The sequence below is a fragment of the Dendropsophus ebraccatus genome, chromosome 10 (assembly GCF_027789765.1).
Source record: "Dendropsophus ebraccatus isolate aDenEbr1 chromosome 10, aDenEbr1.pat, whole genome shotgun sequence".
Taxonomy (NCBI): Eukaryota; Metazoa; Chordata; class Amphibia; order Anura; family Hylidae; genus Dendropsophus; species Dendropsophus ebraccatus.
The window spans coordinates 6,546,112-6,566,613 of record NC_091463.1 but is presented as its reverse complement, the minus strand read 5'-3'; the positions used below and the strand labels follow the sequence as shown (position 1 = coordinate 6,566,613).

Here is a 20,502-nt window from a genome sequence, read left to right as displayed (position 1 = left end):
CCTTCTAGATCAGGGATGGGGAACCTTCAACCCTCCAGCTGTTGCAAAACTCCAATTCCCATCATTATAGTTTTATAGTTTTGCAACAGCTTGAGTAATGAAGATTTCCCATCCCTGTTCTAAAGAGTCATTGCACCGTTGCCCCTTAAAGGGGCATTCCACTCAGACATAACTTCTGATATGTTGCTGTCCATGGTGAGACTAACAATTCCTTCCATACCTGTTATTATCTATTCAGTCTCCTTCCCCTAGTTCTCAGCTGCTGCTGACACAAAAATCTGTTTGTGAGCTTTTCTCTCTCCTCCCTCCTCCCATCTGAGACAGCTGATGTAAACAAGTCCCTGCCTGGCTGTATCTGCAACATTTTAGCTTCTTTGTAATGTTAGGAGGATTATTCTGAGTTCAAGTTGCTGATGAACTCACAGTGAGTATCCCTCCTGGCATTACAAAGAATATACAAAGTTGCAGATAAAGCCGGCCAGAGACTTGTTTACATCAGCTGTCTCAGAAGGGAGGGGAGACAGAGAGAAAAGCTCACACACAGATCTTTGTGTCTTCAGCAGAAAGCAGCAGCTGAGAACTGGCAAAGGAGACTGAATAGTAATAACAATTATGGAAGGAATTGTTAGTCTGTCCATGGGCAGCAACATATGGAAAGTTATGTCTGAGCAGAATACCCCTTTATAAAAGAATTAGAGGATAGAGTTGCACCAGGTTGATCTTTGATGGAGTATTACAGAAGGCCTAATCTTGAGGGTGGCGGTTCCCTTTAATATCGTCTCCTACGTTGCTCGTATCGCTGCAGCCGCCTCTGTGCTAAGGAATTGCTGTTCCTGACATTAGAAAGGGTTTGGATCTTGAGACGATCGGCCCCCCAGGCAGGAAATGTGAACAGAGGAAGCATGGTGTTAGAGGAGCCGTCTATAGGACGCCTGCCTGGAAGCCATGAGAGCGGCAGGAGCACATTATGCACTGGCCTGTAGCCGCTTCCCCATGCCATTGCGGCCGGGATATAATTGGCGCCGCTCCTTCCTATTCCTAAATATAAAAGAGAATCTTTCATCTGTCACTGATGTCAATTACTCGTTTTCCGCCTGAACTTGCCCGAACCTTCAGTTCCCGCATTCATTATACAGTCCCGGTCTCCATCACTCTGCGCGGCCTTCACTTAATGAAGAGTGTGAACAGAGTGAGCGAGGCTGTCATGGACGAGAGCGACACTGACTTGTGGGGATGTCATTGATGCAGAGCGGGGCCATCGTGGGTGCAAAGTGAAGCTGTTGTGGGTGCAGCACCAGGCCTTCATGGGTAAGAGCGACACCCTCATGGGTGCAGAGCGAGGTCATCATAGGTGCACAGTCAGGTTGTTGTGGGTGCAGAGTGAGCAGTCGTGGATAAGAGCAACACCCTCATAAGTGCGGAGCAAAGTCGTCGTGGATATGAGCGACCCTCGTATGTGCAGAGTATGGCCGTCGTGGCTGCAGAGCGAACAGTTGTGGATAAGAGCGACACCCTCATGGGTCCGGAGTGAGGTCTTCGTGGGTGCAGAGTCAGGTTGTTATGGATAAGAGCGACCCCATGGTATGTGCAGAGTATGGCCGTCGTGGGTGCAGAGTGAACAGTTGTGGATAAGAGCGACACCCTCATAGGTCCGGAGCGAGGTCTTCGTGGGTGCAGAGTCAGGTTGTTATGGATAAGATGGACCCCATGGTATGTGCAGAGTATGGCCGTCATGGGTGCAGAGCGAGGCCATCATGGATATGAGGTCCTGTTGGATCCTCGTTGTGCCGCCTCTGAGATGTTTCTGCTTTGTCTCTCCTCGGCCGCGGTGGTCGCCTTTCCTGGGACAGATATCCAGCCCTGACCCTGCTGCCAGTACTGTGTGTGATGATTGCAGGCTGCTACTCCCTGTTATCAGCCATGTCAGACTTTTGGATGTGTATTAGTAGATATGTATAAGTTTACTTGTCTCTTTGTAGCCGTGTATATATATGTCCTCTCCCCGGTGATTGTGCTGTGTGACCGTCGTCCTTACCGGCCTCATTCAGACTAATGGAAGCCACAGGGTTACCCTGCAGGGAGTATGTAGCGGCCCTGTCTCTCCGGACTCCTCTGGGGTCCCCGGGGGACTGTCCGCAGGTGATGTTGTCTTCGGCAGCCATACTGCACACACATCCCTAATCATATCAGATACATCCCCTCCCTCTGGGTCACGGCGGCCATGCTGGTTGACCTAACCTGGCTGTGCTGTATACTCTTTGCCTCGGTTTGATATCTTCTCCGGATTATAACCAGTGTTTCTCCTTTGTCCCCCAGTTGCAGTACCACGCTGGCCTCGCCTCCGGCCTTCTGAACCAGCAGTCGCTGAAGCGCTCTGCCAACCAGATGGGAGTGTCGGCCAAGAGGAGACCCAAGGCTCAGCCCACCACCCTCGTCCTCCCGCCTCAGTGAGTAAATCCGTAATTTATCCGTGTCTTACCAGTCTGAGACCCTTGTGAGCAAACCATTGAGGACCCCCCCTGCTGGCACCTGACTCTTTGGGTGTTTTTACATTGTTGACCAAACAGAATAGTGACCCCTAAAATCACCATTGTCTTTGGATGTATTCTGAGCGGGCAATGGGACCTGAGAAGGTTCCTAACCACAGCCAACTACTGAGTCATCTATGTGTAAATGGTCATTTCACACACTATTGCTTCATGTTCCGGGGGACCCCTGTCTTAAGATTGTTGAGGGTCCGACCCCTAGTACTCCATTATCTTTGGCAGTCTCATGGTAAGTGAATGAAACGTTCCCTGTGTCTGTACAATCACTCGGGTACACAGGCACCTGTTCTTATGATCTGTGGGGGTGGGTGGACTCTCACCAACCATTAAGATACTTTTGGGATGATCCTTTTTAAATGGTGTCCGGAATCCTGATCTGGAGACTGCGGCCATGATTGACCCCGAAGGTTTAAGGGCTAAAAAAAAAATTATTTTTATTTTTTTAAATCAACTAGTTTTAGAAAGTTATATAGATTTGTTACTTCTATTTCCTAACCTCCAATCTTCCAGTACTTTTCAGCTGCTGTATGTCATGCCGGAAGTGTTGTATTCTCTCCTTTCTGACACAGTGCTCTCTGCTGCCACCTTTGTCAATGTCAGGAACTGTCCAGAGCAGGAGAGGTTTTCTATGGGGATTTGCTGCTTCTCTGAACAGTTCCTGACATGGACAGAGGTGGCAGCAGAGAGACTGTGTCAGACTGGAGAGAATACACCACTTCCTGCAGGACATACAGCAGCTGAGAAGTACTGGAAGATTGGAGATTTTTAAAAAGAAGTAAATAACAAATCTGTATAAGTTTCTAACACAAGTTGGTTTTAAAGAAAAAAAAATTGCAAAAGTTCCCCTTTAAGCTTTAAAGCACAGGTATAAAACGGTGTCCCTCTAGTTGGGGCACTTGGTACCCCCGCTCGGGCCATCCCCCCGTCCGAATTAGAGGACGTTTCCGGCGCTCTCTATGAGGTGACCCCTGCACATATAGTCATGCTCGGTGATGAAGTGCAGTCTCTGATTCTTTAGTTTCTTCTTGTACTTTGCGTCTCCTCTCTCCAGGGGTCTCACCACCGACTCCTCCATCTTATTGCAGAGCATTAACTTGCAATATTGTCAGGCTAGGGTGCAGATCACCTGTAATGAAGCGGTAATCCCCCCGCCCGCGTCCCCGCTCCTCTCCGCACCGCACGCCATAATTAAAAATTAAAACAGTGTTTGCATTTGCAGCTGGCGGAGATGGGTGTTTGTACAAGGCCAGGGCTGAACTAATAAGAAGCAGATCTGCCGCCTATACCTTTCATTATGAGGCGGCTCAGGCACGGCCCACAGGGACAGCCTTATACACCCGCTCCATCATCCCCAGCCTCTGCTTAAAGCGGTGGTTCATCCAAAAAAATTCTTTCAAATAAACTGGTGCTGGAGATTTATAATTTACTTATATTAAAAAAAATCTCCAATCTTCCAGTACTTATCAGCTGCTGTATGTCCTGCAGGAAGTGGTGTATTCTCTTCAGACTTACACAGTGCTCTCTGCTGCCACCTCTGTCCATGTCAGGATCTGTCCAGAGCAGCAGCAAATCCCCATAGAAAACCTCTCCTGCTCTGGACAGTTCCTGACATGGACAGAGGTGGCAGCAGAGAGCACAGTGTCAGACTGGAGAGAATACACCACTTCCTGCAGGACATACAGCAGCTGATAAGTACTGGAAGATTAAAGATTTTTTAACAGAAGTAAATTACAAATCGGTATAACTTTCTAACATTAATTGATTTGAAAGATTTTTTGACACTCCCTTAGGGCCCTTGCACACAGAGTAAAAGAGGCAGAATTTCTGAACGGAATCCGTGGCGGGGATTCCGCTTGTCATTCTGCCTTCCTTTTTGCTTCAATGGGACTTCTCTTACGCGTCTGCTTTCTGCTCAAAGAATGAGCATGAATCCGCCGTACGGATCAGCCTCTCTTACTCTGTGTGCAAGGGCCCTTAAAGGGGAGCATCCACGTTAAGAGGCGGGGAATGAAAGGTGATCTCTGTGTCTGTCATGCCCCGCCCCCATAGGGTTCCTATAACATTCTAGAGTGCAAAGAACTACAGCCGCCATTGTGCAGTGACAGACCCCATGCACATTAGGGCAGTGTTCAACCTGTGGGTCTCCAGCTGTTGCTAAACTAAAACTCCCATCATGCTCTAGCAGACCAACCCCCATTCCTTATCGCAGCCCTCCCCTCTTCCACTCTGGTCTTCCCCAACTTCCCCTCCGATCATACCAACTCACTGTTGTTTCACCATTGTATCAGCTGAGCAGGTAATGCTGCCCGGGCTGCTCTCTACTGCTGTAAATAGGAATACACAGGAGGTAATAGGAGGTTATACCAGTACTGGAGCGTTATAAGAGGAGCGGCTGATATCAGTCACATATGATGTAATAGGAGGTTATATCAGTACTGGAGCGTTATAAGAGGAGCGGCTGATATCAGTCACATATGATGTAATAGGAGGTTATATCAGTACTGGAGCGTTATAAGAGGAGCGGCTGATGTCAGTCACATATGATGTAATAGGAGGTTATATCAGTACTGGAGCGTTATAAGAGGAGCGGCTGATATCAGTCACATATGATGTAATAGAAGGTTATATCAGTACTGGAGCGTTATAAGAGGAGCGGCTGATATCAGTCACATATGATGTAATATCTGGAGGTTATATCAGTACTGGAGAGTTATAAGAGGAGCGGCTGATATCAGTCACATATGATGTTATATCTGGAGGTTATATCAGTACTGGAGCGTTATAAGAGGAGCGGCTGATATCAGTCACATATGATGTAATAGGAGGTTATATCAGTACTGGAGCATTATAAGAGGAGCGGCTGATATCAGTCACATATGATGTAATGTCTCTGGTTATATCATTACTGGAGCGTTATAAGAGAAGCGGCTGATATCAGTCACATATGATGTAATAGGAGGATATATCAGTGCTGGAGCGTTATAAGAGGAGCGGCTGATATCAGTCACATATGTAATAGGAGGTTATATCAGTACTGGAGCGTTATAAGAGCAGCGGCTGATATCAGTCACATATGATGTAATAGGAGGATATATCAGTACTGGAGCGTTATAAGAGAAGCGGCTGATATCAGTCACATATGATGTAATAGGAGGATATATCAGTACTGGAGCGTTATAAGAGGAGCGGCTGATATCAGTCACATATGATGTAATAGGAGGTTATATCAGTACTGGAGCGTTATAAGAGGAGCGGCTGATATCAGTCACATATGATGTAATAGGAGGTTATATCAGTACTGGAGCGTTATAAGAGGAGCGGCTGATATCAGTCACATATGATGTAATATCTGGAGGTTATATCAGTACTGGAACGTTATAAGAGGAGCGGCTGATATCAGTCACATATGATGTAATATCTGGAGGTTATATCAGTACTGGAACGTTATAAGAGGAGCGGCTGATATCAGTCACATATGATGTAATGTCCCTATTACTTGTATTGTGTAATTGGGGGAGACCTCCTCTTCCTGTATAGTAGTAGACCGGGGTCGGCCATGTATGAGTGCGGTGACCTGTATGAGTCTGTGATGATCCTGGAGACGAGACTGAATATAATGCGTGATGACGGACGCTGAGCGGATTACATATGGGGGGGGATTAGTGATGGTTACATAATAAGTCCTTCCTATGGTCCCGTCATGCGATGTTATGTGTGTGTGTTTATGTGTGTGTGTGTTTATATATATATATATATATATATATATATATATATATATATATATATATTAGTGTGTGTGTGTGTATTAGTGTGTATATAACAGTTCTGTAATGAGAGAAAGCGCTCGGCACAATCGCAGTCTGAATATAGTCTTATTATGAAATCCTGTATGTTGATTTTGCCCTTAATATAAACGGATTACGGGGTGCTCCATTCCAAACAGAAATAAGTCATCATAAATCTTGAATCATAAAGAAGGTAACGGAAGGGCACTCACCCTAAAACGTAACTTTTATTGCAGATTCATAAAATCTTTTCCATCCTATTTGGGCGATGCAGACGCCAGCTAGATGTGGTGAATAGACGCAACAGCCGTTTCACGTCAAACGTCAGGCATGAAACGGCTGTTACGTCTATTCACCACATGTAGCTGGCGTCTGCATCGCCCAAATAGGATGGAAAAGATTTTATGAATCTGCAATAAAAGTTACGTTTTAGGGTGAGTGCCCTTCCGTTACCTTCTTTATGATTCGAGATTAGTGTGTATATATATATATATTCATTGCCATCTCCACCTCTTCTTATTGGTAACAATAATTTATATGCCAGTTATATTGGTTTCTTGGTTACCACCAATATGGCCGCTATACACCAGATAATGGTCGACCACTTCATACTGTACTGTACACGCGCCCCCCGGAGATCCTGTGACCCCAGGGCCTCAGACTGAGTCCTGTCCGGTGGATGTTCTTTTTTTCCTGTCTGGACCCGGCATTAGATTCTCTATTTTTTCCTTGACTTCTGACTTGAGCTAATCTCTGTCTAATCTCCTTACACGCCGTTCACACTAGGGCGCACGTCAGTCTTGGTTTTGCCCCCCAAACGGCGGTGGGTGAGGACGCGTCCGGAGTCTGCGCTCTAATCCTCTTATCTGTCTTCAGCTGTTCTTCTGCTCAGACCTCAGAGGGTCCCAGATACAGCCTGGATATGTGTGTGTGTGTGTGTGTGTGTGTATGTATGTGTATACAATATACACACGCGTACGCACACACACACGCACCCACAGTGGTACCTTGGTTTAGGAGGAACTTAGATTGAGAGCGTTTTGCAAGAAGAGCTCACAGTTTTTCAAAATAGTAACTTGGTGTAAGAGCTCCCTGTACTGGGGTAGGGGCATGGTCTGCATAGCGGGGTCTACAGCCCTGTACTCTGACCCAGGAAGTCTCCCTCACCTTCCAAATCATAGCAGATCCACTTCAGGCTGGGGCTTACATCAGGGGACAGGACTGTTGAGGTTATCTCTTCATAGCTTTAACCCCTCTCTCTCCAGACAGAGAGTGTTGCTATACTGTGCTCACATTTACCCTGCTCATACCTCCCTGCAGTCTCTGTTAGCCCTTGTGTTTCCCATCCTCTCCATTCCTGCTGTAATGTCTCTGCACTTACACTCAGCTATACACACTGCCGCTATAATGCACCTGCACTTACACTCAGCTATACACACTGCTGCTATAATGGGCGTGCACTTATACTCAGCCATTCACACTGCTGTATAGAAAGGTTTCTGTCATTGTCCTCCGTGATCCATGCTTAACACCCCCCCTTCTCCATTGCTGTCTTGTGACCTCACAGACCTCTGACAGCAGCCGTGCTTCTCTTGTCTAGCCTGTTGTACTACGCTACTGCATTATGGGGATCTGCAGCTCCATTCTGTATCTACAAGCTGCTGCTGCCGTGTTATCAGGGTTATACAGTTACTATACATTATACCCCACATGCTGCTATACTGTGCAGTAACTTATATATCACATATCCAGCTGCTGCCGTGTTATCAGGGTTATGCAGTTACTATACATTATACACCACATGCTGATTGCTATACTGTACAGTAACTTATATATCACATATCCAGCTGCTGTGTTATCAGGGTTATACAGTTACTATACATTATACACCACATGCTGCTATACTGTACAGTAACTTATATATCACATATCCAGCTGCTGCAGTGTTATCAGGGTTATACAGTTACTATACATTATATACCACATGCTGCTATACTGTACAGTAACTTATATATCACATATCCAGCTGCTGTGTTATCAGGGTTATACAGTTACTATACATTATACACCACATGCTGGTATACTGTACAGTAACTTATATATCACATATCCAGCTGCTGCTGTGTTATCAGGGTTATACAGTTACTATACATTATACACCACATGCTGCTATACTGTACAGTAACTTATATATCACATATCCAGCTGCTGTGTTATCAGGGTTATACAGTTACTATACATTATACCCCACATGCTGCTATACTGTACAGTAACTTATATATCACATATCCAGCTGCTGTGTTATCAGGGTTATACAGTTACTATACATTATACACCACATGCTGCTATACTGTACAGTAACTTATATATCACATATCCAGCGGCTGTGTTATCAGGGTTATACAGTTACTATACATTATACACCACATGCTGATTGCTATACTGTACAGTAACTTATATATCACATATCCAGCTGCTGTGTTATCAGGGTTATACAGTTACTATACATTATACACCTCATGCTGCTATACTGTACAGTAACTTATATATCACATATCCAGCTGCTGCTGTATTATCAGGGTTATACAGTTACTATACATTATACACCACATGCTGCTATACTGTACAGTAACTTATATATCACATATCCATCTGCTGTGTTATCAGGGTTATACAGTTACTATACATTATACACCACATGCTGCTATACTGTACAGTAACTTATATATCACATATCCAGCTGCTGTGTTATCAGGGTTATACAGTTACTATACAGTATACACCACATGCTGATTGCTATACTGTACAGTAACTTATATATCACATATCCAGCTGCTGCTGTGTTATCAGGGTTATACAGTTACTATACATTATATACCACATGCTGCTATACTGTACAGTAACTTATATATCACATATCCAGCTGCTGTGTTATCAGGGTTATACAGTTACTATACATTATATACCACATGCTGCTATACTGTACAGTAACTTATATATCACATATCCAGCTGCTGTTATACAGTTACTATACACTATACACCACATGCTGATTGCTATACTGTACAGTAACTTATATATCACATATCCAGCTGCAGTGTTATCAGGGTTATACAGTTACTATACATTATACACACATGCTGATTGCTATACTGTACAGTAACTTATATATCACATATCCAGCTGCTGTGTTATCAGGGTTATACAGTTACTATACATTATATACCACATGCTGCTATACTGTACAGTAACTTATATATCACATATCTAGCTGCTGTGTTATCAGGGTTATACAGTTACTATACATTATACACCACATGCTGCTATACTGTACAGTAACTTATATATCACATATCCATCTGCTGTGTTATCAGGGTTATACAGTTACTATACATTATACACCACATGCTGCTATACTGTACAGTAACTTATATATCACATATCCAGCTGCTGTGTTATCAGGGTTATACAGTTACTATACAGTATACACCACATGCTGATTGCTATACTGTACAGTAACTTATATATCACATATCCAGCTGCTGCTGTGTTATCAGGGTTATACAGTTACTATACATTATATACCACATGCTGCTATACTGTACAGTAACTTATATATCACATATCCAGCTGCTGTGTTATCAGGGTTATACAGTTACTATACAGTTACTAAGTTGAAGGGGAGGACCTTGCTAAGTTGAAGGGGAGGACCTCCAAGGTGGTATTCTCTGGAATACTGCCTGTGCCATGCGCATCGCAGGAAAGACAGCGGGAGCTTAGGGAGTTAAATGCATGGCTCAAGTCATGGTGTAGAGGAGAAGTGTTTGGGTTTTTAGAGCACTGGGCTGACTTTTCATTGGGGTACAAACTGTTTTCCGCAGATAATTTGCACCTTAATGGAAGGGGGTCCGCTGTGCTGGGGGAGAGAATCCTAGAAGGGGTGGAGGGGTTTTTAAACTAGGGATGTGGAGGGAGGACAATGTAGTATGTAATGTAGTGGCAGATAGGTTAGAGAGGGGACAGAACAATGAGGTGGGAGGAGAAGGGTCCTGTGGGGGGAGGATAAGACCAGTACATAGGGAGATCCATATGTTGCAGATGAACAGTGAGGATGATTGTAGCCACAGCACAGTAATAAATCCTATTTCTTATAATGTAGCGGGTAAACTCGATGGTAATATAAAGTGTATGGTTACTAATGCCAGAAGTCTAGCCAGCAAGATGGGGGAGCTAGAGGCCTTGGTTCTGGAGGAGTCCATTGATGTGGTTGGTGTGACTGAGACATGGCTGGACTCCTCACTTGACAGTAGTGGTAATGGGGGACCTCAACTACCCAGATATAGATTGGGGTCACGGTTCAGCTAAAACCACAAAGGGGGGGGGAATTTCTTAACCTCCTGCAGGATAATTTTCTGGGCCAGTTTGTGGAGGAGCCAACTAGAAGGGATGCCTTGTTGGATCTGGTTATTTCTAACAACGCTGAGCTGGTTGGGGATGTCACTGTCCATGAACACCTGGGTAATAGTGACCACAATATAGGGACTTTTAGCTTAAAGTGTAGAAAAGAAAAACATGTTGGGAGGGCAAAAACTCTTAATTTTAAAAGGGCCAATTTTCCTGGGTTAAGGGCAGAACTTCAGGGCATAGACTGGGAGCGGCTGCTATCACATACGGATACAGCTAATAAATGGGAAATCTTCAAATCCACATTAAATAACTGTACTGCCAAATATATTCCTATGGGTAACAAATATAAACGGTTAAAATCCAATCCCACATGGCGACAACCGAGGTTAGAAGGGCTATAAATGAGAAAAAAGGGGCATTCAAAAAATATAAATCAGAGGGGTCAGCTGTAGCATTTAAACATTACAAAGAAGTCAACAAAACCTGTAAAAATGTAATAAAAGCAGCAAAAATTCACAATGAAAGGCAGGTAGCTATAGATAGCAAAAGGAACCCCCCAAAATTCTTCAAATATATTAATGCAAAAAAACCAAGGTCAGAGCATGTAGGACCCCTAAATAATGGCGACGGGGAATTAATAACTGGGGATCAGGAGAAAGCTGAGTTACTTAATGGGTTCTTCAGTTCTGTATATACAAAAGAGGATGGAGCTGTGGTGGGTGGGGCCAGTACTGAGGTGGGTGGGGCCAGTGCTGCTAACACATGTAATGTACTGAACTGGTTTACTATAGATATGGTCCAAGATAAATTAAACAAACTCAATGTAACCAAAGCTCCAGGGCCTGATGGATTGCACCCCAGAGTTCTTAGGGAACTCAGTTCTGTAATTTCTCTACCCTTGTATGAAATATTCCGTGATTCTTTGCTTACTGGTATTGTGCCGAGGGACTGGCGTAAGGCAAATGTAATACCGATCTTCAAAAAGGGCTCTCGAACTTCCCCAGGTAACTATAGACCCGTAAGCTTAACGTCCATTGTGGGGAAACTATTTGAGGGGCTTATAAGGGACTACATCCAGGAATATGTAGTGGCTAATAGTATTATAAGTGATAACCAGCATGGTTTTACTAAGGACAGAAGCTGTCAAACCAACCTAATATGTTTCTATGAAGAGGTAAGTAGAAGCCTGGATGGCGGCGCGGCTGTGGATATAGTGTACCTGGATTTTGCAAAAGCGTTTGACACAGTTCCTCATGGACGTCTGATGGGTAAGTTAAAGTCTATCGGTTTGGAAAATTTAATGTGTAACTGGATTGAAAACTGGCTTAATAATCGTACCCAGAGAGTGGTGGTCAATGATTCCTACTCCGAATGGTCCCTGGTAATAAGTGGTGTACCCCAAGGGTCAGTACTGGGCCCTCTTCTGTTTAACTTGTTTATTAATGATATTGAGAATGGAATTAACAGCAATGTTTCTATCTTTGCAGATGACACCAAGCTTTGTAGTACAGTACAGTCTATGGAGGATGTGCAGATGTTACAGGCTTTGTAGTACAGTACAGTCTATGGAGGATGTGCAGATGTTACAAGCTTTGTAGTACAGTACAGTCTATGGAGGATGTGCAGATGTTACAGGATGACTTAGACACACTGAGTGTTTGGGCGTCCACTTGGCAAATGAGGTTCAATGTGGATAAATGTAAAGTTATGCACCTGGGTACTAATAACCCGCATGCATCATATGTCCTGGGGGGAGTTACACTGGGAGAGTCACTGATAGAGAAGGATCTGGGTGTACTTGTAGATAATAGACTACAGAACAGCACACAATGTCAGTCAGCTGCTTCTAAGGCCAGGAGGATATTGTCATGCATTAAAACAGGCCTGGACTCTCGGGACAGGGATATAATATTACCGCTTTATAAAGCTTTGGTGCGGCCTCATCTGGAGTATGCCGTCCAGTTTTGGAACCCGATTCATAAAAAGGATGTTCTAGAGCTTGAGAGGGTACAAAGACGGGCAACTAAACTAATAAGGGGAATGGAGCATCTTAGTTATGAGGAGAGATTAAAAGAATTACATTTGTTTAGTCTGGAGAAGAGACGTTTAAGGGGAGATATGATTAACTTATTTAAATATATAAATGGCCCCTACAAGAGATATGGGGAAAAGATGTTCCAGGTAAAACCCCCTCAAAGGACAAGAGGGCATTGCCTCCGCCTGGAGAAAAAAAGGTTCAATCTCCGGAGGCGACAAACCTTCTTTACCATGAGGACTGTGAATCTGTGGAACAGTCTACCCCAGGATCTGGTCACAGCAAAAACAGTAGAGGGCTTCAAAACAGGACTAGACAAGTTCTTAGACCAAAATAATATAGATGCATATGTATAACATATCACCCCTCCCCCTTCCCTGTATCCATCCCCTCCTTGGTTGAACTTGATGGACATGTGTCTTTTTTCAACCGTATTAACTATGTAACTATGTAACTATATATACGTTATATACCACATGCTGCTATACTGTACAGTAACTTATATATCACATATCCAGCTGCTGTGTTATCAGGGTTATACAGTTACTATACATTATACACCACATGCTGCTATACTGTACAGTAACTTATATATCACATATCCAGCTGCTGTTATACAGTTACTATACACTATACACCACATGCTGATTGCTATACTGTACAGTAACGTATATGTCACATATCCAGCTGCAGTGTTATCAGTGTTATACAGTTACTATACATTATACACCACATGCTGCTATACTGTACAGTAACCTATATATCACATATCCAGCTGCTGTGTTATCAGGGTTATACAGTTACTATACATTATATACCACATGCTGCTATACTGTACAGTAACTTATATATCACATACCCAGCTGCTGTGTTATCAGGGTTATGCAGTTACTATACATTATACACCACATACTGCTATACTGTCTGTAACTTATATATCACATATCCAGCTGCTGCCGTGTTATCAGGGTTATGCAGTTACTATACATTATACACCACATGCTGATTGCTATACTGTACAGTAACTTATATATCACATATCCAGCTGCTGCTGTGTTATCAGGGTTATACAGTTACTATACCTTATACAGCACATGCTGCTATACTGTACAGTAACTTATATATCACATATCCAGCTGCTGTGTTATCAGGGTTATACAGTTACTATACACTATACACCACATGCTGATTGCTATACTGTACAGTAACGTATATGTCACATATCCAGCTGCAGTGTTATCAGTGTTATACAGTTACTATACATTATACACCACATGCTGCTATACTGTACAGTAACCTATATATCACATATCCAGCTGCTGTGTTATCAGGGTTATACAGTTACTATACATTATATACCACATGCTGCTATACTGTACAGTAACTTATATATCACATACCCAGCTGCTGTGTTATCAGGGTTATGCAGTTACTATACATTATACACCACATACTGCTATACTGTCTGTAACTTATATATCACATATCCAGCTGCTGCCGTGTTATCAGGGTTATGCAGTTACTATACATTATACACCACATGCTGATTGCTATACTGTACAGTAACTTATATATCACATATCCAGCTGCTGCTGTGTTATCAGGGTTATACAGTTACTATACCTTATACAGCACATGCTGCTATACTGTACAGTAACTTATATATCACATATCCAGCTGCTGTGTTATCAGGGTTATACAGTTACTATACATTATATACCACATGCTGCTATACTGTACAGTAACTTATATATCACATACCCAGCTGCTGTGTTATCAGGGTTATGCAGTTACTATACATTATACACCACATACTGCTATACTGTCTGTAACTTATATATCACATACCCAGCTGCTGTGTTATCAGGGTTATACAGTTACTATACATTATACACCACATGCTGCTATACTGTACAGTAACTTATATATCACATATCCAGCTGCTGTTATACAGTTACTATACACTATACACCACATGCTGATTGCTATACTGTACAGTAACGTATATGTCACATATCCAGCTGCAGTGTTATCAGTGTTATACAGTTACTATACATTATACACCACATGCTGCTATACTGTACAGTAACCTATATATCACATATCCAGCTGCTGTGTTATCAGGGTTATACAGTTACTATACATTATACACCGCACGCTGCTATACTGTAAGAAGCTTATATATCACATATCCAGCTGCTGCTGTGTTATCAGGGTTATACAGTTACTATACATTATATACCACATGCTGATTGCTATACTGTACAGTAACTTATATATCACATATCCAGCTGCTGTGTTATCAGGGTTATACAGGTACTATATATTATACACCACATGCTGCTATACTGTACAGTAACTTATATATCACATATCCAGCTTCTGTGTTATCAGGGTTATACAGTTACTATACATTATACACCACATGCTGCTATACTGTACAGTAACTTATATATCACATATCCAGCTGCTGCTGTGTTATCAGGGTTATACAGTTAATATACATTATACACCACATGCTGCTATACTGTACAGTAACTTATATATCACATATCCAGCTGCTGTGTTATCAGGGTTATACAGTTACTATACATTATACACCGCACGCTGCTATACTGTAAAAAGCTTATATATCACATATCCAGCTGCTGCTGTGTTATCAGGGTTATACAGTTACTATACATTATATACCACATGCTGATTGCTATACTGTACAGTAACTTATATATCACATATCCAGCTGCTGTGTTATCAGGGTTATACAGGTACTATATATTATACACCACATGCTGCTATACTGTACAGTAACTTATATATCACATATCCAGCTGCTGCTGTGTTATCAGGGTTATACAGTTACTATACATTATACACCACATGCTGATTGCTATATTGTACAGTAACTTATATATCACATATCCAGCTCCCCTCAGACTCTTTTATCCCTCTCTCTAGACTCCCCGGGCCCCCTCTCTCTTACTCTAGACTCCCCGGGCCCCCTCTCTCTTACTCTAGACTCCCCGGGCCCCCTCTCTCTTACTCTAGACTCCCCGGGCCCCCTCTCTCTTACTCTAGACTCCCCGGGCCCCCTCTCTCTCTCTAGACTCCCCGGGCCCCCTCTCTCTTACTCTAGACTCCCCGGGCCCCCTCTCTCTTACTCTAGACTCCCCGGGCCCCCTCTCTCTCTAGACTCCCCGGGCCCCCTCTCTCTCTAGACTCCCCTGGCCCCCTCTCTCTCTCTAGACTCCCCGGGCCCCCTCTCTCTCTCTAGACTCCCCGGGCCCCCTCTCTCTCTCTAGACTCCCCGGGCCCCCTCTCTCTCTCTCTAGACTCCCCGGGCCCCCTCTCTCTCTCTAGACTCCCCGGGCCCCCTCTCTCTCTCTAGACTCCCCGGGCCCCCTCTCTCTTACTCTAGACTCCCCGGGCCCCCTCTCTCTCTCTAGACTCCCCGGGCCCCCTCTCTCTTACTCTAGACTCCCCGGGCCCCCTCTCTCTCTCTAGACTCCCCGGGCCCCCTCTCTCTCTCTAGACTCCCCGGGCCCCCTCTCTCTCTAGACTCCCCGGGCCCCCTCTCTCTCTCTAGACTCCCCGGGCCCCCTCTCTCTCTAGACTCCCCGGGCCCCACCTCTCTCTCTAGACTCCCCGGGCCCCACCTCTCTCTCTAGACTCCCCGGGCCCCCTCTCTCTAGACTCCCCGGGCCCCCTCTCTCTCTCTAGACTCCCCGGGCCCCCTTTCTCTCTCTAGACTCCCCGGGCCCCCTCTCTCTCTCTAGACTCCCCGGGCCCCCTCTCTCTCTCTAGACTCCCCGGGCCCCCTTTCTCTCTCTCTCTTTAGACTCCCCGGGCCCCCTTTCTCTCTCTCTCTCTTTAGACTCCCCGGGCCCCACCTCTCTCTCACTCTAGACTCCCCGGGCCCCACCTCTCTCTCTCTAGACTCCCCGGGCCCCCTCCCTCTAGACTCCTGTGCTTAGACTTCTAGTGGTCTTTTTTTTCAGCACTTCCACTGCACCCCCTGCTGGTTCAATGTCTTTATACCACCACAGCATTGTATTATGGGTAGGGACCCCCATTTCCTGCAGTACGGGGGGAAGGGGGTCTCGTCTGGACATTAGTGAGCACATCCATGATGCTACACCAGCTTCTTCCATCATGTGGCTTTCCCGCTTAACATTTCTTGAGCATGCTGGGAGTTGTAGTTTTGCAGTAGCTCAGTCCTTCAACATTACCTGATTGTAGGAAGCAGGGACACGAATGGTTAACAAGACCCCGGGCCCTTCTAAATCCGCACATTCAATTATCTGCATCCTGTGGGGAGGGGAGGGGGGGGGATAAAAAAATGGAAAAAAACTAAATCTATATTTAGGTTTTTCATTAACACAGCTGTCGCCACGTTTGCGTTACTTCAAGCGAGTACAAGTCGTCTTCTGGGCGCAGTGCGATCTTCTGTGAATCCCCCCATGCCTCATATACGCGGCTCCCACTACTGCTCCTGTTACCCCAGCGCCCAGAGAACATCATTACAGACACGGCAGCAGATCCCTGACTGCACTACAGACAGCAGATGAGACCTCAGGGATTATTGGCCGCTGTCTGGGATGCCAGCGAGGGGGAACCCCGGACACTACGGCCCGTCACATAGCGGAGGCATGGCTGCCTGGTTAGGATGATGGTGGAGGAGGCCGCCAGCTCTTACAGAGCACTATATCTGCAATGCTCAGGACAGCTTGGCTCCTTGTGTCATGCACTTCTGAGGTGTTCATCCTGAGCCTCCTGGTTCATCAGTGACATGTTACGGCCTAGTGTGGAGACTTAATGTCCATGAGGGAGGAGGGTAGAGGCTCGTTCATGCAGTAAATTAAAGAGGCGGAGAACGTCATCGACCGTTGTGAAATCTGTAGAAAGCTTAGTACGTGTTCACACAGCAACAATCCGATTACAACAACAGTAGGTAAAAGGGACACCACATTTATGTCTGGAGTCACCTACTGATATCTGTGACGCCACATTTATGTCTGGAGTCACCTACTGATATCTGTGACGCCACATTTATGTCTGGAGTCACCTACTGATGTCTGTGACGCCACATTTATGTCTGGAGTCACCTACTGATGTCTGTGACGCCACATTGCTGTCTGGAGTTGTCACCTACTGATGTCTGTGAGGCCACATTTATGTCTGGAGTCACCTACTGATGTCTGTGACGCCACATTGCTGTCTGGAGTTGTCACCTACTGATGTCTGTGAGGCCACATTTATGTCTGGAGTCACCTACTGATGTCTGTGACGCCACATTGCTGTCTGGAGTTGTCACCTACTGATGTCTGTGAGGCCACATTTATGTCTGGAGTCACCTACTGATGTCTGTGACGCCACATTGCTGTCTGGAGTTGTCACCTACTGATGTCTGTGAGGCCACATTTATGTCTGGAGTCACCTACTGATATTCGGGATATCTAGCAATAATACAACCTTTGTTGCTTTCTTCCAGAAACAGCGCCACACCTGTCCTAAGTCTGCATGTGGTATTTTAGCTTGCCGCAAATAATAAAATTGGTACTGGTGCTTAATACACTGTGTGACTATGTCCCAATCAAAAACCAAGCCGCTAACTCGGTATCCACATCATTAATAACCACAGTAACGGAACTGTAATCCAACTTGAGGTTGCAAAAATATTTTTATATATATCTTGTACTTGAAATAATACAAATAAAGTCTTTCACATAAAGAACATAAAGAAAGTCACCACAGTGTAACGGACGGACAGACGCCAGGTGGTCTTCGCACCATGCTCCGGTGCACAGCAAGTCTCAGTCCTTATGAGGCTCTCACCCTCTGGGAAATGATGACGCAGAGACGTACGCTACGTTTCGAGGGAGGAGCCCTCTTTCTCAAGCACTTGAGAAAGAGGGCTCCTCCCTCGAAACGTAGCGTACGTCTCTGCGTCATCATTTCCCAGAGGGTGAGAGCCTCGTAAGGACTGAGACTTGCTGTGCACCGGAGCATGGTGCGAAGACCACCTGGCGTCTGTCCGTCCGTTACACTGTGGTGACTTTCTTTATGTTCTTTATGTGAAAGACTTTATTTGTATTATTTCAAGTACAAGATATATATAAAAATATTTTTGCAACCTCAAGTTGGATTACAGTTCCGTTACTGTGGTTATTAATAAGTATTTTAGCTTGCCTCCATTCACTTTAAAGAGGAAGTATCAGCAGGTTAGACAGACCTGCTGATAGCTCCCTAGTGGGCACGGGGCACCGAGGATGAAGATACGTCTCCTCCCTTCATCCTCTGCAGTGTTCCGGTGTACTTAGTAGTTTAAAGGGGTTGTTTACGCCCAAAAGTTTCTTCTTTCCGATCAGTTAGTCGCAGCAAGTATCAGAGATTTCTAATTGACTTCTACGGAAAAATCTCCAGTCTTCTAGTACTTGTTAGCTGCTGTATGTCCTGCAGGAAGTGGTGTATTCTCTCCCATCTGACACAGTGCTCTCTGCTGCCACCTCTGTCCTTTCAGGAACTGTCCAGAGCAGCAGCAAATCCCCATAGAAAACCTCTCCTGCTCTGGACAGTTCCTAAGATGTACAGAGGTGGCAGCAGAGAGCACTGTGTCAGATTGGAGAGAATACACCACTTTCTGCAGGACATACAGCAGCTAATAAGTGCTGAAAGACTGGAGATTTTTAAAGAGTCACTGTCGTGAATTTTTTTTTGCAGAAATCAATAGTCCAGGCGACTTTAAGAAACTTTGTAATTGGGTTTATTAGGCAAATATGCCATTATCTGCATTCAAAAAGCCTTTTCTCAGGCCCCCCCTCTCCTTTCTGTCATCCACTTTTTAAAATCAGGAAATTGTGACTTGTTGCATCAGACACAACCCTGTCTGTTCTATAGAGAGGGGAGGGGGGAGGAGGGAGTTAGGCAGCAGAGAGCTGAGAACCAAGGATTACACAAACATGGAGGTGGGTGACAGTGTATTCAGAGGTCAGAGAGGTCAGTGGTGACTGTCAGAGAAGATAGAGGGGGATGTTGCTGTAGATTAAATCTTTCTTGTCCTGTTTTGGTGTTTTATTTCCCTCTCTCCATAGGAGAACAATGAAGACATAGAGGAGAGCTTCAAACTGCTTTTTCATTATAAAAATTATTTTTTTCGGCTAATAAACCCAATTACAAAGTTTCTTAAAATCGCCTCTACTATTGATCTCTGAAAAAAAAATAATAAATAAATAAATCACGACAGTGACACTTTAAATAGAAGTAAATAACAAATCTGTATAACTTTCTGGCACCAGTTGATTTAAAAGGCAAAAATTTGTGGTGAACAACCCCTTTAATCCTCGATCCGGTAAGGCTGTTTGTAGCCCTGCCCCCGCCCACCCCTTCTAATGATTGTCAGTGGAACGGGCCGGCCGGGGCAGTGCTCTAAACAGCCTATACCAGTCCGCGGATTAAACTACTAAGTGCACAGGAACAGGGCGAGGATGAATGTAAGAGTCATAGCGCCCTCCTCAGCGCCCTGTGCCCACTAGGGAGCTGTCAGGAGGTTAGATTCCGCTAGCCTGTTGATAGTTCCCCTTTAATGAACGCTTACTGAGCTATTTTTGGCTCTTATTGATATCTAGTGACTCCACCATCACAGTGGGCATTCAGGGAGGGACAGATTCACTTTAAAGGGAACCTGTCACCCCCCCGTGCAGGGGTGACAGGCTCCCGACCCCCCGTTAGAGAC

At 44.6% G+C, this 20,502-nt stretch overlaps 2 protein-coding genes across 3 annotated transcripts in view; one reads left to right on the top strand and one right to left on the bottom strand.

Moving 5' to 3' along the window:
• GTF3C4 (general transcription factor IIIC subunit 4) overlaps positions 1 to 20,502 on the bottom strand; it is a 660,517-nt gene that overhangs the window by 544,517 nt on the left and 95,498 nt on the right. The gene's annotated exons all lie outside the window — the stretch shown is intronic.
• MED27 (mediator complex subunit 27) overlaps positions 1 to 20,502 on the top strand; it is a 160,499-nt gene that overhangs the window by 58,847 nt on the left and 81,150 nt on the right. For both annotated transcript variants that reach the window (XM_069943620.1, XM_069943619.1), the window contains exon 3: positions 2,317 to 2,447. In XM_069943620.1, coding sequence (XP_069799721.1) covers positions 2,317 to 2,447 — 131 coding nt within the window. The remainder of the gene's footprint in view (positions 1 to 2,316; positions 2,448 to 20,502) is intronic.